Source organism: Panicum virgatum, chromosome 7K, assembly GCF_016808335.1.
Source record: "Panicum virgatum strain AP13 chromosome 7K, P.virgatum_v5, whole genome shotgun sequence".
NCBI lineage: Eukaryota > Viridiplantae > Streptophyta > Magnoliopsida > Poales > Poaceae > Panicum > Panicum virgatum.
The window spans coordinates 3,103,821-3,121,721 of NC_053142.1; the positions used below are offsets into that span (position 1 = coordinate 3,103,821).

At 44.0% G+C, this 17,901-nt stretch overlaps 2 protein-coding genes and 1 pseudogene across 4 annotated transcripts; all 3 read left to right on the top strand.

Annotated features, from left to right (window-relative positions):
- The first annotated feature begins 681 nt into the window (after nucleotides 1-681).
- On the top strand, nucleotides 682-4,499 carry LOC120639572 (annotated as a pseudogene).
- Nucleotides 4,500-4,620: 121 nt separating this feature from the next.
- Nucleotides 4,621-6,991, top strand: LOC120639573 (glyoxylate/hydroxypyruvate reductase HPR3-like). 3 transcript variants are annotated; one of them, XM_039915439.1, is made up of 3 exons: nucleotides 4,621-5,169; nucleotides 5,394-5,935; nucleotides 6,645-6,991. In XM_039915439.1, exons 1-2 carry the CDS (start codon nucleotides 4,699-4,701, stop codon nucleotides 5,913-5,915), a joined length of 993 nt encoding a protein of 330 aa, XP_039771373.1. In that variant the 5' UTR covers nucleotides 4,621-4,698; the 3' UTR covers nucleotides 5,916-5,935; nucleotides 6,645-6,991. The 3 variants fall into 3 exon arrangements, with proteins under 3 accessions (XP_039771373.1, XP_039771371.1, XP_039771372.1); XM_039915437.1 differs by having other exon boundaries at nucleotides 5,394-5,883; XM_039915438.1 differs by having other exon boundaries at nucleotides 5,394-6,952.
- A 4,687-nt stretch (nucleotides 6,992-11,678) lies between these two features.
- LOC120639574 (glyoxylate/hydroxypyruvate reductase HPR3-like) lies at nucleotides 11,679-15,909 on the top strand. The gene is made up of 4 exons (XM_039915440.1): nucleotides 11,679-12,255; nucleotides 12,738-13,258; nucleotides 15,312-15,458; nucleotides 15,575-15,909. The coding sequence occupies exons 1-4, from the start codon at nucleotides 11,773-11,775 to the stop codon at nucleotides 15,597-15,599; spliced, it is 1,176 nt and encodes a 391-aa protein (XP_039771374.1). The 5' UTR covers nucleotides 11,679-11,772; the 3' UTR covers nucleotides 15,600-15,909.
- The last annotated feature ends 1,992 nt before the right edge of the window (nucleotides 15,910-17,901 follow it).

The following is a 17,901-nucleotide window of genomic DNA, read 5'->3' on the forward strand; positions in this document are numbered from 1 at the left end:
ATGGTCGACTCAAAGGGAATTCCGCCAGACATAGCTACTAATTATATTCACTTGCAAAAAAAAGTTGATCCTGATTCCATTTTTTGTTTGAGAAACACAGTACAGACGCAGATACTAACAAATACATGCACACTCAACCCTATGAATACACGCATGCAACTCTACCCCTATGAGCACCTCCGAGAGACTGAGCCAGCAAATTCTCGAGATTGACGAAATCACCACAGGTGCTTCGCTGTTGACGGGAACGTCTCCTACCACTGAAAGCACAAACACCGTTAAATCCTAGAAAATTTGCTCCCACAGGGAGTCGAACCCAGGACCTCAGATGCTAGTGAGGATCATGTAACCACTAGGCTACAGGCGCTTTCGCAATCCTAATTCCATTGAAACACATGCAACAAAATCCTGTCCCACGTTATATGTATACTCCCTCCATCTTAAAAAGACGGTAACTCTCGCTTCTTGAGAAATTAAATAATTTTAAGTTTAATCAAATTTATGCAAAATATGATTAATATTTGTATTATAAAAATAAATATTATTAGATTAATTATGTACTATATGTTTATATTAAATTTATTTGAATATATGAATACTAATAATACTTTATAAATTTAATCAAATATAAAATCGGGGTGGGGTGGGGTAGGCAGCGCAGTTGCGGTACGTCTCCTGTTCACCTCCCGATAGAATGAGAGGAGAGGACAGGCCGAGCCGCGGTCGGAGATGGGCGGCACAGCGGCGGGGACCAAGTGGATCCACCACATCCAGCGCCTCTGCGCGGCTAAGGTGTCAGCGGAGGCGGTGGAGCGGGGGCAGAGCCGGGTCATCGACGCCTCCCTCACCCTCATCCGTGAGCGGGCAAAGCTCAAGGTCAGTGCGTGCATCCATTCGCCGGCTCACTCCCTAAAATTCCCTTCTTTTCTCAGCCTTGTCCTGATCCTACTAATACCCTACTGTTCTGTATCCGCTCTTGTTCTTCTGAATATTCTATTCCATGCAAATATGCGATTCGAGTCGATTGGGATGCTTCTTTGTGTCCCCATTTCGGCCCCATTAACGGCGATCAATCAGTAACCTTAAAAGAGAATCGGCAAAACTTCTTTTGTCCTGCATTTCGCCCTTCTTTTTCTGGTGGAGACTGAATGTCAGTCAGATATTGTCGATAGGAATCGGCACGAGTCTTTTCCCCCTCTTTGTTTCTCCACATGTGGTGGTGATACGGCCTGGTTCCCTAATCAGCAGTGCTTCTATCCCTACCGAGTTGCATTCATTATACTAGTAGAATACAAGTTAATTAATACAGCTGGAGCAAACAGATCACTTAGTCAACAACAATTGCTGCTGCGGCTATTTCTTTCTTCTTTTGTAGTCATTGTTTATAGCTTTTTTCAGCTCAGGATGGGTACTAATCAGAAGGGAACATGCCAGCGTTACACCAAAAATTGATACTGATTTGCCGCTATGCTTTTGCATGTTACTCTTTACATGCAATGCAAGAAAGGTGCAGAAGCTAATATTAGTAGACTTAAAACCACCCAATTGTTTATTTGTTCAGTTTGAGTTAAGCACGGTCCCATGTGATTGACTGATTACTACAGTGCAGTTTGGTCTGGCCCTCATTCACAATTTGTAAACACCTGCTACTGTGGTTACAATTTGTGTGCTGTGTTTTTTTACCCTTGACTATTAGTTGGGAAAAACCATCTGAGGCCTCAGTATGTTTGGAAACTTGCTTTAGACATATGCAGTTTGAGTCTTTTTAAACCTGTAACACGGTTCTCTAGTGCCACCATGATTAAGATAGGATAAGAAAGCTGCCATGTTATGAGAAAAGGCCCAATTATTTATTCACTTCAGCAGGAATTCAGCATCCTGATAGTTAAAAAAGTGTTTCATTTCGAAAGCAGGGACATCTGACAGAAGAGTGTAGAAAATTTCCTAGTCATAAAGTAAAATTTTACTTCTGTTTTGTTCTTTACTATGTTCCGTTTGTGAATAAGTCCCAGTTCTGTTTGATAGTTACATCTGATACACCTCTAAAAACAGTTTGGCTTTTTTCTTTCACCATTAGGAAAAAGAATCTGAGGCCTATGCAGGCACTTGTTTTCAATTTATCTAGCTGTCTTTCAGGACCTGTAACATGGTTCTTTAATAACAACATGGGTAAGATGTGGTCAAAGCTGACATGCAGAGTCTCAGTACATTATTTGCTTCAATAAGGAACCTATGGCTTTGCTAGTTAAAAATTGTTCCGTTTGAAAGGGCAAGTCTCATGCGTAACGTTGCCACATCTGAACAGAGGGTGTGCAAATAGTTTATTATTCTGTAAATACCTTTTTTCTTCTTTTCTAAGTGCTTACTCTGTTCATGTTTGTGATTAAACCCCTGTTCTCATTTATAGGTACATCTAATCAGATCAAGGAAAAGCGTTATACTTCAATGAACAACAAGTTAACGCTTCTTCAGAAAAAAAAAAGCTTCCTGCTATTTTGTTGTAATGTGTACTTATACTTGGGTAGGCAGAGTTGCTGCATGCTCTGGGTGGCGTGAAAGCTTCAGCATCACTTTTAGGGGTCCCTCTTGGTCACAACTCATCCTTTCTACAAGGCCCTGCATTTGCTCCTGCCCGCATAAGGGAGGCCATTTGGTGTGGAAGCACAAACTCTAGCACAGAAGAAGGTACGATTAATACAATTGAACATAGAGTAGCATGCATAAAATGTTTGAAACATTACAATAAAAAGCATGGTTTTCCTGCTAAACAGGCAAAGAATTGAATGATCCTCGGGTGCTAACTGATGTTGGTGATGTCCCTATTCAAGAGATCCGTTGACTGTGGTGTCGAAGATGACAGATTGATGCATGTAATTAGTGAGTCTGTCAAAACAGTGATGGAGGAGGTAAACATATCATCCCATGGAGATTGCTTCGTAATCTTTTTTTTCTTGATTATTCGAGATACTTACCTATTTATAGGTATCATTTAGTAGTACACTGTCTACAGTGTTATCTCGGAAACTGGAAATTGGCCCTAATACAGTGATACTCATTTTTGTAAAAGTTCTGGTTTTCTATTTGGGTTCACATATTTATTCAGAGTGGCACATTGTTGTGTAGGAGCCTCTTCGACCGTTGGTGTTAGGAGGCGATCACTCAATATCCTATCCAGTGGTTAGAGCTGTGTCTGAAAAGCTTGGAGGACCTGTTGACATTCTTCATCTTGACGCACATCCAGATATCTATGATTGTTTTGAAGGAAACACTTATTCACATGCCTCTTCATTTGCCAGAATAATGGAAGGTGGTTATGCCAGGAGACTTCTACAGGTAATTGTGTTATTTCATCTCTGCATTCCGAGTTCAAGTAAAATATCAATACCAATATCTATTTGGTTTCATGAAGTTGATGGATACTTCCAATATCCATCAATTTTGTATTAGGCCAAGGGCTATCATGGTTTCAACAATGCCTGACTGGATCTCACTAAACTTTTACTACGCTACAACTGCAATAAGTTTTCTTCCCTTGATTGAGTAGGCTTGAGATTTTGATGCCTTTGATTTTGCAAGCTGCTCTCCCGTCACTAGCATGAATACCAATTTGTTATCATGTTTCTGTTGCCCCTATTGTGAACCCAATGTGTTTCAGGTTGGATTAAGATCGATTACGAAAGAAGGACGTGACCAAGGGAAGAGATTTGGCATGGAACAGTATGAGATGCGGACCTTCTCAAAGGACTGCGAGAAGCTTGAGAATCTGGTAACATACTTTAGTATGATAACGTTAATGTCAGTTTGCAAGGGATTCCAGTTTTAATTGTCAACTTAAGTTGATATACTCAATTAACAATTATTTGATGCATATCTTAATTTTAAAATTAAAATGAATTGTGATAACCTATGTGATCCTTGTATTTCTGTAATTTGCAGATCATCAGTGACCTAAACTCATTTCAATGTTCTGTTTCCCTGCAGAAACTTGGGGAAGGCGTAAAAGGAGTGTATGTGTCAGTTGATGTGGACTGCCTTGACCCGGCGTTTGCTCCTGGTGTCTCTCATATTGAGCCTGGGGGCCTCTCATTTCGCGACGTGCTCAACATCCTCCAGAATCTGCAGGGCGATGTTGTTGCCGCCGATGTGGTGGAGTTCAACCCGCAGCGCAACACGGTGGATGGGATGACAGCTATGGTTGCTGCGAAGCTGGTCCGGGAGCTCACTGCTAAGATCTCCAAGTGAACCAGTGAGGATGGCACCATCTTGACTCTGAAAGTTGATTGTTTCCTGGCATGCTGGCTGGATGAGGCATGGCGGATTTGACATGTGACAAGGATATGTTAATTAGGTTGCAGTAATACTGGAAAGCAATAATTGGAAAGTTGTCTCAATGTAGCATGGGCTAGAATCTTGGTGGTGTGCTATGCTCATGCATATACATATACTAGACCAGATGTCCAGATGCTCTAATAGTCAGTAAGTTTCTTAATATTTGGATTGATTAGGCAGCGGGGGATACTAAACCATATCACTATTGTTCATTTTCTTAAATATTTTTTTCTCAAAAAAAAAGAATCTGGTATACTTTGGGAAAAAAATAGAGTCATTACCAAAAAATAAATCCACAAAATGTGAGCCCTGAAGGCTGAAGCACCGGCCGGTAGCAGTGAGGAAGGAGAAAATCTGACGAGCTCAGCTATGGGCACCACCGCCGGGGAGCCTCCGGCGGTCCACCCGGCCGTGCTTTTCATCCGCCGCCCGGGCGCGCCCTTCTCCAACGCGATGCACCAGCGCTTCCGCGTCCTGGACTCGGTGGCCTCTGGTGAGCCGCTCGCCGCTTTCCTCGCCGCCGCCGCAGCCAAGCCCGACCCGCCTCGCGCCGCGGTCATCATGGGAGGCGGCGTCGTCCGTGCGGACGCCTCGTTCCTCGACGCCGTCCTCTCCATCCGCTGCCTCGTCAGCACGGCCGCGGGCGTCGACCACATCGACCTTGCCGAGTGCGCGCGCCGCGGCGTCGCCGTCGCCAACTCCGGGACCGTCTACTCCGCCGACGTCGCCGACCACGCCGTTGGCATGCTCGTCGACGTGATCCGGCGCGTGTCGGCGGCAGAGCGATTCGTCCGGCGTGGTCTCTGGCCGGTGCAGGGGGACTACGCTCTCGGATCCACGGTGAGCTCTTGACTTGGTGATTTCCTCACCGAAATCTGTACTAGTCCTAACGCAATATGGTACGGTGCTGGACGAATTGAATCAATACTTGACCCTCTCGTCGCCTTCAGTAGATTCGTTTCAGGAATCAGGATGGAGTTTGATGCTTTCAAATCTCAATTAGGTGGATGTAATTCATGTAATTTCGAATTTGCATCCGAATCTGAGGTGTTTGTTGCTTTCAGCTGCGTGGCAAGCGCGTTGGAATCATCGGCTTGGGGAACATTGGATCACTGATCGCAAAGAGGCTTGAAGCCTTTGGCTGTGTCATCCACTACAACTCCAGAGGACCCAAGGATTCAGTGGCTTACAAGTACTTTCCTGATGTCCATGATCTTGCCTCTGAATCAGAAGTGCTTGTTGTTGCATGCGCACTGAACAAGGAGACACGCCACGTTGTCAGCAAGGATGTTTTGGAGGCCCTAGGAACGGATGGGATTGTCATAAACATTGGTCGAGGAGCAAGCATCGACGAGGCGGAGCTGGTCATAGCTCTGAAAGAGGGAAGGATTGCAGGAGCTGGCCTTGATGTCTTCGAGAATGAACCCGCGGTGCCATCTGATCTCCTGTCCATGGACAATGTTGTTCTGACGCCCCATTCAGCGGTTTTCACATTGGAGTCGAGGTCAGACCTGTGTGAGCACTTGATATGCAACCTTGAAGCTTTCTTCTCCGGTAAGCCGTTGCTCACGCCGGTCCTTCCCTGACAAAGCAAGTCATATCGCAGGTCAGTCGATCAGTCCAACCAATCGCAGGTTGAAATGCTTCATTTTTTCACAATATTTTTGCTCACAGGTAGATGCATGTTTACGGGCCTTTTAGTCAATATTTACGCTGTTCCAAAGTGTACTGTTTGTACTCTGAAAATAAATATTTTCAGTTACTGTAAAAAAATTAAGCGTACAAAATGGTTCCTTATAAGATGAAAGGGATTAGCATGCTAAAAAGCTGGATAGTAGTACAACCTTGTTCCACTGCATCTAAAAGGCGTATCACTGCTTAACTTGAGGGGCTTCTCTCCAAGACCTTGTCTCATCAAGATGTTCTGTAAAAGATCCCTCTATTCATAGTACCAACGCTAAAGCCATTTTCGTGTCTTCGGCCCATGCATCAAAAGCCATCCACAGCACTGAATTCAAAAGAGCATGTATGCACGACAATTTAATTAATATGATCTGATATTTTGAGTACTTGATGGCCGTGAGAATTGAGTTCTTCACCTACATTTCGATGGGGTTCACAAATTTTGGATGGCATGCAATCTAATTCCGGAATATATCAGCACTGCAGCTGTAGTTCCTTGCTCTTTGACATGCCTTATGTTAATTTGTTCATGATTTATATGTGATCTATGATAGAATATGAATGCTATCATTTTCTCAAAGAATAATTAATTGAGAAAAGTGTTGTGATACCCTTCCTCAATGTTTTCCTAGTGAATGCAACACATATGAACATTTGGAGAACGGTGTTTGAATGCTCGGCAGGAATTTTGTAAGAATCCAAAGAGATAAAGGAAATTTTGTCGGAATGTACATGCAAGAAACAGAGGAAATTTTTAGGAATGTCTTTGCAAGAAGCAGAGGAAATTTTGTGAACATCTCATGTTAAAGTTCCAGTAGTGGCAGTCTACTATGATGCGAGTTTGAATTTTTAGGTTGCTCAACTGATGATAATATTTACATCACCTGATGCCCATCTCATCTATTTTCACGCAACGTGAAGTAGAAGAATGTTTGATGCATTTTTTTTATCTACAAGTACTTTGCTTTTCGTGCAGTCAGTCATGGCTCATGACTAAGCTATGTGCGTAGTGATTCACGAACGGCACGTTATTTCGCTGATGTTTGTTATTTAGATTCCCAAAATAGTGTATCAGATTTTGCTCGTTACAGACTTGCAATCCATTACCAACTGTGGTAGCTAGATCGGTGTTCAGAGATGTGTGGCAAATTTGCTTGCTATGTTGTGACTTGGTAGAAGTTTCAAAACTTATTTGTTACTGATGACCGCGGAATGTTTTCAAATTAAAAGGTAACTGTTTTAAAATATGTGGCACCATGTGTGTTGGTACGGAATCTGCTGCTGCATCTGCATGTCCCACTAATCAAATTTATTATTGCTAGGCTGAAACGCTCATGAGAGCAGATTGCCTCGTTATTTGAGCTGGTACAGTAATCGTATCGATCGCTATAGTCAGATGAGGTGAAGGAAAGAGCCTAACGAGCTTGTCGCCATCATCCTCTAATTCCTTCCTCTAAAAATAATATTCTGTCATAATTATGAAAATTCTCTTCTGTATACCACATCTACCGCATCCATTTATAGTTTGTATCTCTACTCTATACCATCTATATCTCTATTCTATACCAACTACCGGCCGTGAGACCTACGTGGCAGAATTTCTTTTCTTTTTTAATCGTGCAGCCTCTCTCCCTCCCCATTCTCTCTATCCCGGCCCCGCTCCTTCCGCTGCATCGCCCCCTTCTCCCCTTCCTGCTCTGCCCCGCCGGCCGAATCCGCACACGGAGGTGGAGGCCTACCTGCGTGCCAGCTTCACCTTTCTCTCCCTCTCCCCTTCCTGCTCCGAACGGGCATGGGCACGGCGCAACACCGACGGTCTCTTCCCTGCTCGTTGCCGTTGCTTGCCTCCTCCCTCCGGCTCGAGCTCCGTCCGGCTCGAGCTTCCACTACCTACAGAAAAATTAACCGCGATCTTTAAAAATGACCTCTGAAGCGGGCACAATTTTTAACCGCCTCTGTTAATCCCCATAGTTATTCGAGACAGTCATTTTTTATTAACGAGACAGTTATAAAAACCTGCCTATCAAAATTCATTTTTGGAGGCAGGCATTATAAGCGGTCCGCCTCCAAAAATACCTCCATTTTTGGAGAAGATTATTTATAAGTAACCCGCCTCGGTTAAAAAGGCCAAACCCAAAAAATCCCCAACTCATCCCCATAGATGGCTCCAAGTATATATAATGCACTTAGGGTTTTCATCCTCACTCATCCCTCTCCTCCCCTCCCTCTCTCTCCCATGGCGCGGCGGCCTTGGGTGGTGGGCGGTGTGGGCGAGGCCCTACACTGGTCGAGCTCCTCCACCTCACCTCTCCCCTTCACTAGAGAGGGGCCAAGGAGCAGCAAGGGAGGCGCTCGCGCCGCTCATGGATGGCCTAGATCCGGCAGTTGCAGGGCCGGATCCAGTGGTTGCGCGCGTCGTGGAGCTCAATGGTGCAGGCTGGGTAGCGCGGAGCTCGACGGCAAGGGGCTCGGCGGTGCGGGCTCGGTGGCAGCGGGGCTTGGCAGCGCCGGAGCTCGGTGGAGAGGGCTCGGCTGCGGCGGGGCTCGGCGGAGCGGGGCTGGGCGGTGCGGAGCTGGGTGGCGGGCGTGGCTGCATGCTGCGGCGGGCGAGATCGCATGCGGCGTGCGGCGGCGGTAGCCGGCGCAATGGCGATGAGCTTGGCGGGTCCAAGATGGGCCCGATGGGCTTTTTCTAAATGTTTTTGATTAACCGAGGCGGGTAGTAGATTTATATAAAAAATTGCAAAAACAGCTTCGTTTTGCCCGCCTTGGTAAAGATTTCTGTAGTAGTTTTCGACGCATATCGCTGCCTAGTCGCCTCGAGCCGCTCCGCCCCACCGTCTCCCTCTCCTCTCTGCATCAACGAGGGCCTCGAGCTCCGGCAGCCTGCGCCATGGCTGAGCTCGCCCGAACTGGCCGCCATCTCTTCCGCACCTGAGCAGCGGATCGAGCGCGGCAGAGGAGGAGCATGGGCCGGCACGGATGCAGGGGACAATGGCTAGAGGCGAGGCTGGACCGGCAAGGCGCATAGCGCTCCTCCTCTATCCCGCTAAGAATAGCGGAGCCGGGATAAAATGTTAAAATAACAAACCCTCCCAGAAGCCCGGGGCAACACTCTATCCTCTATATTCGGTACTGGAGGGTCTCCAGTGCGAAACAGAGCATGCGCTCCAAACTCCCATCGCATGCAGGTCCCATGTGGATCCCGCTACTACCATTTTTTCCATTGTCTATTAAACCTCTATCCAATAAAATATTATGTCTTGGAGCATGCGAAAAAGCTAAACTACGATATGAATTGAGGTTACTAACTCACAATAGATAAATGGATAAATGGTTTAATCCTCTCACATAGTATAGAATTCTTTTCTTTTCTTTTCTTGTCATATCAGCAAAATTGCTGATGTATCATAAAATTTAGTGTCATAAAATTTTTCATAAAATCTCTGCACATGACCTGATAATGTAAATGGTTTAATAGCCGAATCCTTGTCTCAACTATTCAAGTTGCTTTTGTACCCCACCCACTGTCCTCGCTCCCGCGACAGCTGAGCGGATTTTTTTTATTTTTAACTTATTTTTCAATTTTATTTTAAAAATAACCCACCCGGACATATATTTGCAGATCTAACCCTTTTGGTCGCGCCGGTCTGCGTGGCGTGAGAAAAACACGCTGTCACGCCACATGCATTGGCGTGACAAGATGTGCCACGTTGGCACGCTTTGGAGCGCTCGGCAGGGGTCTGACAGCTCATATTCCACGTGTCAACCTTGTCGCGCCACTCCCACCGGCGTGACAGTACAGCCTTGTCACGCCACCCCCGCTGGCGTGACAAGGTCTGACTTTAGAAAAATCATATTTTTTTTATACGAACTCGGATGAAGATGTTTTTTATACGAAAATTGTAGCTCTCAACGAGATCTACAACTTTATAGTTTTGAAGTTTTTCATTTGAAGTCATTAAGATGGTTAAATAATTGATTTAAACTTTTGATAGCATATTAAGCACTTTACCTCTATCGGATCATCTCTAACTTGACATGTTTATCATGGTTCTACAAATTAAGTTTTATATAATGTTTGATATATGAAATAATATGGACTAAATAATAATAGTTCGATAAGAAATACAATGAGAAATCAAACTATATCATCCTTGTGTATGAAATATAATGCAACACCCTAGATATTAATTATAGCTATAAGCTAGATCAAGTATTTTTTTGAAAGATTAAGATATTAAAATATGATAACAGCTTGAAAAAGATACAAATGTGTAAGTTTTATACTAGTAATTAAGTGGTTTAGATGAAATGAGTATTTTGTTGTTCTCCATCTTATGGCTTTCTTTTCACTGTATCTCCTTTGGTCAGCGCAACGCTTATCGCACTGCTTGGTTTGGCTAGCCAAGATCATCGCTCATGGTGCCTCCATGGTCCCACCACTCTAGATATATATTATATTAATAAGCAAGTGTTATTATAGAAAAAAAAGAGCCACCACGTCCGTCGAGAGGGTCTAGAAATTTATACATTAATCTAAAAAAGAGAAGGATTTACAACATTGGATTTTACGAAGAAGTAATGATCTAAACTGACTCAAGAGGCCATATCATATACAATTGAAAAATATCTAATTTCATAATTAAAGAATTAAAAAAATTAGAATATAATTATAGAGTCCATGCCGAATACAAAAAATCGTCAGACTTTCCCACCCAATCAAGACTACGCCTTATTGCACATCTAATGGAGATCAAAACAGGTTGATCCTGATAGATGGAAGTAAAATGATGGGGCATGATGATGGGTCAAAACAGCATAATATATGAATGCAAAATAATGACACAATTATTGATTGTTTTATATGCTTATTTATGTATGGGCTTCCAACAACGTCAGGGACCGTAAGAAATTCAGCACAATGATAGTAGAGATGTCTCCATATAGGTGGTGGTGGCAAAACGGTTGTACATATGCACATGTAACTTCGGAGTTGATTTGTACAAAATAGATATAATGTATATTCCGTACTCAATGATGATATAGTTTGATTTCTCATTGTATATCTTATCGAACTATTATTATTTACTTCATATTGTTTCATATATCAAATATTATATAGAACTTAATTTGTAGAACCATGATAAACATATCAAGTTAGAGATGATCCGATAGAGGTAAAGTGCTTAATATGCTGTCAAAAATTTAAATCAATTATTTAATCATCTTAATGACTTCAAATGAAAAACTTCAAAACTACAAAGTTGTAGATCTCGTTGAGAGCTACAATTTTTGTATAAAAATCATCTCCAACCGAGTTCATATGAAAAAGATATGATTTTTCTAAAGTCAGACCTTGTCACGCCAGCGGGGGTGGTGTGACAAGGCTGTACTGTCACGCCGGTGGGAGTGGCGTGACAAGGTTAACACGTGGAATATGAGCTGTCAGACTCCTTCCGAGCACTCCGAAGCATGCCAACATGGCACATCTTGTCACGCCAATGCATGTTGCGCGACAGCGTGTTTTTGTCACGCCACGCAGACCGGCGCGACCAAAATGGTTAGATCTACAAATATATATACGTGTGGGTTATTTTTAAAATAAAATTGAAAAATAGGTTAAAAATAAAAAAAATATTCCAGCTGAGCTGACGCGAGCTCCAGACTTTCGAGTACTCCAAAGGAATCCAGGACAGTGCGGAAGGTGTCGTCGCTGTGGCCTCGAAGCCTGCACGTCTTTGTCACTGCCGACCAGCCATGGCGTCCCCCGCGGCGTCCGGCGAGGTTCAGCCCCCCATCCTCCCGGCCCTCCTCCTCTTCCGCCGCCAGCTGGACGCGTCCTTCCGCGCCGCGCTGGGCCGGCGCTACCGCCTCCTCGACTTCTTCGCATCGGGCGAGCCCCTCCCGGTTTTCCTCGCCGGCGCCGCGGCCTCGCCGGACCCGCCCCGCGCCGCCGTCGTCGTGGGAGGCGGCGCCGTCCGCGTGGACGCCGCGTTCCTCGACGCCATCCCGTCCCTCGGATTCGTCTTCAGCACGGGCGCGGGCGTCGACCACATCGACCTCCACGAGTGCGCGCGACGCGGCGTCGCCGTCGCCAACTCCGGCACGGTCTACTCCGCCGACGTCGCTGATCACGCCGTCGGCATGCTCATCGACGTGCTAAGGCGCGTCTCGGCGGCCGAGCGGTTCGTCCGCCGCGGCCTCTGGCCAGTGCAGGGGGACTACCCCCTCGGCAACAAGGTCCCGTCCTCGCCTTCCGGATCTTTTCTTTGACTGGACTGGAGACCTGAAGTCATCAGTCATGATGTGTCGTATGCTCCTATTTACTTTATCTATTAGCATCTTGATCTGATTTTCTTTATGAGTAAGTATAGTACAAAATTTGATGAGATCTCCACACCTGCCTGAATTTGTTTTTGGGTTAAAATGCTTAACTAAACTTCAGGACTGTTATTAAGCACTACTAACTTGTTCATCGTGAGTGATTTAACTAGTGGAAGCACATCATTATACCATGTACATGAAAGGATGCAGATTTATACAGTTGGATTGGATTGACCTCTAGATTAGTTATATTCGTGAATCGTGAATTAACAAAACATTTATATAATTCAGCGCTGCTGATTCAAGCACGCGTGAAGCTTTAACATTTCCATGTTCATGTGTTCCCAACTTCCATTATATGAATCTACAATAACAATATCCTACTTCAATGCTTTCAGCTAGGCTGCAAGCGTGTTGGTATCATCGGCTTGGGGAACATCGGTTCACTGATCGCGAAGAGGCTTCAAGCTTTTGGCTGTGTCATCTATTACACCTCCAGAAGACTGAGGGATTCAGTCCCGTACAAATACTTCCCTAACGTTCATGATCTTGCTTCTGAATCAGATGTGCTTGTTGTCGCATGCGCGTTGAACAAGGACACACGGCACATTGTCAACAAGGATGTTCTAGAGGCCCTGGGAAAGGATGGGATCATCATAAACATCGGTCGAGGAGCAAATGTCGACGAGATGGAGTTGGTTCAGGCGCTGAAGGAGGGAAGGATTGCAGGAGCTGGTCTAGATGTCTTTGAGAATGAGCCCAAGGTGCCAGCAGAGCTCTTCTCCATGGACAATGTGGTAATGACGCCTCATGTTGCGGTTTTCACATCAGAGTCCAGGTCAGACCTGCGTGACACCACGATCGGTAACCTTGAAGCCTTCTTCTCCGGGAAGCCATTGCTTACGCCGGTGCTTTCCTGGTAAGTCAGGCTACATTGCAGCTCAATCCATCATCTTAATATGATGTTGGAAGGTAGTGTTATTTTATTTTGGCTGCAAGATGCATGCCTACTGGATGCAGAGTGTGTCATTTGGTATTTCAGATAGTAGCATCTCTTCGGAACCGAGAAAAAAAAACAGAATGATTCCTCGGGGTGAATTCTTCTTTCATAATCGGTATGCTTTTTGGTTATCAACAATTGAAGATCCTAAATGATAATGAAAAATAGATCTTTATTTACAGTTGTAGTGACTTGATCTTGCAATATTGTCAAGTTGTGAATCAATGGTTTTCTTCTACAAATAGGGAAAATGTGAATAGTATATATCTTGGAAGGAAAATGGGTTAGAACTGTTAGATATAATGGGCTTGGCCCATTAATATTTAATAAATCAATAAAACTCTATGGTCATTAAATGCCTGGTTATTTTGAGCCGTGACAATATTGCACATTAAATGGCCGGTTAATTTGAGAAATTGAGCCGTGGCGTGGCTGGTGGGTGGTGGACAGACGTGGCTTTATTTTTGCCATTTGCTCACCTTGAGTTGGGAGTTACCAAAATTAGTGGCAATCACAGGTTTGATGATGGGAGTTTCTTGTCTTCTCCCTTACTCTACCGGCACTCCATTGCGCGACTAGAGGCTCATGGCCTTCCGCCTCCAGCAGCACGACTCCTCGCTTTCCTCCCTTCTTTGATATAAATCGAAGAGGGCTCCTTCAGTTAAATTCTCTCTGGCAATCACCACAATCCAGCAGCACTTTGAGTTCTTCCCGTTCCGTCTGTTGCGCGCACACGAGATGGAAGAGTAGGCCTCCGGAACGTCTCCGTCCGCTGGGTTCACCTGCTCGGGTGAGGACGGCAATCACGTTTTTAGGGAGTGTCGACGGCGGCACGGCTACTCGCTTCCGTTCCTGTTCCCGATGTTGGCGGCTTTCGTTCCTGTTCCTGGCGGCACGACATCGAGCAGGCGATCGGCACTGCAACATATCTGCACGGCATCGAGCGGGACGACTACATCAACAAAGCACCATGTCGCTTTCGGGTGCTTCCGGCACTGCCGTTGGGTATGCTGATCTTATTCTCAAAGTTGCAATCTTTGTGATTAGCGTAAACACTGTGATCGACATGCTTTATTTGAGAGATTCTACATGTCATGCATTGCTGGTTAGCACTAGTTTCATATTCATGATGTCTTTGTTGATGAATTTGTTTGATAAGCACATATGATATCATATTCATGTATTTCTTGCTTGCATCATATTTATGGAATAAATTAAACATGAAATTGCCTAGATTTCTAACAATCCAAAAATGTGATTATGGGCAATTTTCCTCTGTTGGCTTTGCGAGTATGTTGAAACCACCGCCGTTTGAGGGCACTCACTATGAGAGATGGCGCCAGAAAACTATTCTGTGGTTGACCTCTATGCGTTGCTTTTATGTGGTGACTGAGATGCCTGCCACTACTGTTCGAACCGTTGATGAGCAACGTCAGTTCGATCATGATGACACCAATTGTAGAGGTGGCTTGCTGAGCGTCATTGGAGATTCTCTCATTGATGCATATATTCAGTTTCCGACTGGTAAGGCTATTTGGGATGCTCTTGAGGCCCGTTACGACATTTCTGACGCCGGTTCTGAGCTATACGTCATGGAGCAGTTCCATGACTATCGGATGGTTGAGAACCGTCCGGTAGTCGAACAGGCTCATGAAATACAGGCACTGGTTAAGGAACTTGAGCTGTTTGGGTGTGCGCTTCCCGACAAGTTTGTGGCGGGTTGCATGATTGCAAACCTGCCACAATCTTGGACTGACTTTGCAACTTCTCTGGAACATAAGAGGCAAGAGTTTAGCACTGCTGAGTTTGTTGGGACTCTTGATGTTGAGGACAAGGCTAGAGCAAAAGATGTCAAAGGCAAGAAGATCGTTGAGGGGAGTTCTAGCGCACATGTGGTGCAAAAGAATCATCCCAAACCACATAAAAAAAAATTTCAGCAAGAGCTTAAGCAGAAGCCCTCCACTTCTTTCAGGAAGGGAAAAAAGATGACCAAGGAAAAGATGAACTATTTCACCTATGGCAAGACTGGGCACTTTGCTAGAGAGTGTCCTGAGGCTAAGTGGAAGCCTCCTCCACAGAAATCAGTTAACATTGTTGAGACTGAAGCAGCTACTTCTGGGTATGGTAAATTTTTACCTTCTACATTTTCAGTTTGTTATTCACCTGATTGGTGGGTTGATACCGGTGCAAATATTTATGTGTGTGCTGATTTTTTCCTTGTTTTCTTTTTACAAGGCCGGGCGGGCTGCCTCCTTGCTGATGGGGAATGGAGCGCGTGCAGCTGTTCATGGTGTTGGTACGGTCGATCTGAAGCTTACTTCGGGAAAGACCGTGCAGCTCAAGAACGTGCATCATGTCCCCTCAAAGAAGAACTTGATTAGTGGCTCCTTACTCTGTCGTGAAGGTTATAAGATAGTATTTGAATCTAATAAATGTGTTGTTTCTAAATATGGAACTTTTATTGGAAAAAGGCTATGAGAGCGGAGGCTTGTTACGCTTGTCTTTAGTTGATACTTGCTTTAAATCTGTGAACAATGTGGTTAGTAATGTTGAGACTAATATTTGGCATTCGAGGTTATGTCATGTTAATGTTGGTTGCATGTCTCGCTTAGCTAGTTTGAATTTAATTCCTAAATTTGATATGGTCAAAAATTCAAAGTGCCATGTGTGTGTTGAAGCAAAACAACCTCGCAAGCCTCACAAGGCTGCTGCGGCGAGAGAGTTGGCACCACTTGAATTAATTCATTAAGATATTTGTGAGATGAATGGAATATTGACCAAAGGTGGCAAGAAATATTTCATGACACTTATAGATGATTGCACTAGATTTTGCTACGTGTATCTGTTAAAAACAAAGGATGAAGCGTTGCATTATTTTAAGATCTATAAGGCTGAGGTAGAAAACCAACTTGAAAAGAAAATTAAACAGGTGTGTTCTGATCGCGGTGGAAAATATTTCTCAAATGAGTTTTCTGAGTTTTGTGCGGAGCATGGAATTATTCATGAGAGGACACCGCCATACTCACCTCAATCCAATGGGATTGCTGAGAGGAAGAACTGTACTCTAACTGATTTGGTTAATGCCATGTTAGAAACTGCGGGACTACCTAAGGAATGGTGGGGTGAGGCGATCTTGATAGCATATCATGTCCTGAATAGGGTGCCCACAAAGAACAAAGAAATTACACCATTCGAGGAATGGGTGAAAAAGAGATTAAATCTCTCCTATCTGCGAACATGGGGTTGTTTGGCAAAGGTGCATTGGCCAATTAACAAGAAGCGAAAACTTGGACCCAAAATCGTTGATTGTGTCTTTCTTGGTTATGCTATACACAGTGTGGGTTATAGATTTTTGATAATAAATTACAAAATACCGGATATGTATGAGGGTACTATCACGGAATCGAGAGACGCAACATTTTTGAAGATAAAATTCCCATGAAAAATACACCTAGCATTTCTAGTCATGATTCTATTTCTTCTGAGGATGTCCATGAACTGATAAATAATAATGATTTTGAAACTCATGTGGAAACTCCTGAGGAGGACAATAATATAGTCACTCGAAAGAGCAAGAAACAAAGGGTTACAAAATCCTTTGGTGAGGACTTTATTATATACCTCGCAGAAAACACTCCCACAACCATTGCTGAGGCATATTCATCCATTGATGCTGACTTATGGAAGGAAGCAGTGCAAAGTGAGATGGATTCTATTATGTCTAATGGGACCTGGGAAGTGGTTGATCATCCTTATGGATGTAAACCCGTGGGGTGTAAATGAGTGTTCAAAAAGAAAAGGAGGCCTGATGGTACAGTTGAGAAGTACAAGGCAAGGCTAGTTGCTAAAGGCTATACACAAAAGGAAGGAGAGTATTATTTTGACACTTATTCACCAGTTGCCCGACCGACCACCATATGTGTGCTAATATCCTTGGCTGCTTCACACGGTATTATCATTCATCAGATAGATGTTAAGACAGCTTTCTTGAACGGAGAGCTTGAGGAAGAGATCTATATGAATCAGCCTGATGGATTTGTGACAAAAGGTCAAGAGGGTAAGGTGTGTAAGCTGCTAAAATCCTTATACGGCCTAAAGCAATCACCAAAGCAATGGCATGAGAAATTTGATAAAACTTTAACATCAGCCGGTTTTGTGGTGAATGAAGATGATAAATGTGTATACTATCGGTTCGGTGGAGGCAATGTTGTCATTTTGTGCTTATATGTGGATGACATTTTGATATTCGAGGAATAATGTCGATGTGATCAAAGAAGTGAAGAATTTTCTGTCTAACAATTTTGAGATGAAAGACTTGGGTGAGGCTGATGTTATTCTTAACATTAACCTTTTGAGAGAAGAAGGAAATTGTGGGGTTACTCTTGTGCAGTCCCACTATGTGGAAAATGTGTTAAATCGTTTTGGGTACGATGACTGTTCACCAGCTCCAACTCCTTATGACCCAAGCGCGATTTTGAGAAAAAATCGAAAAATTACAAGAGACCAACTAAGATATTCACAAATAATTGGTTCTCTCATGTATTTGGCTAGTGCGACCAGGC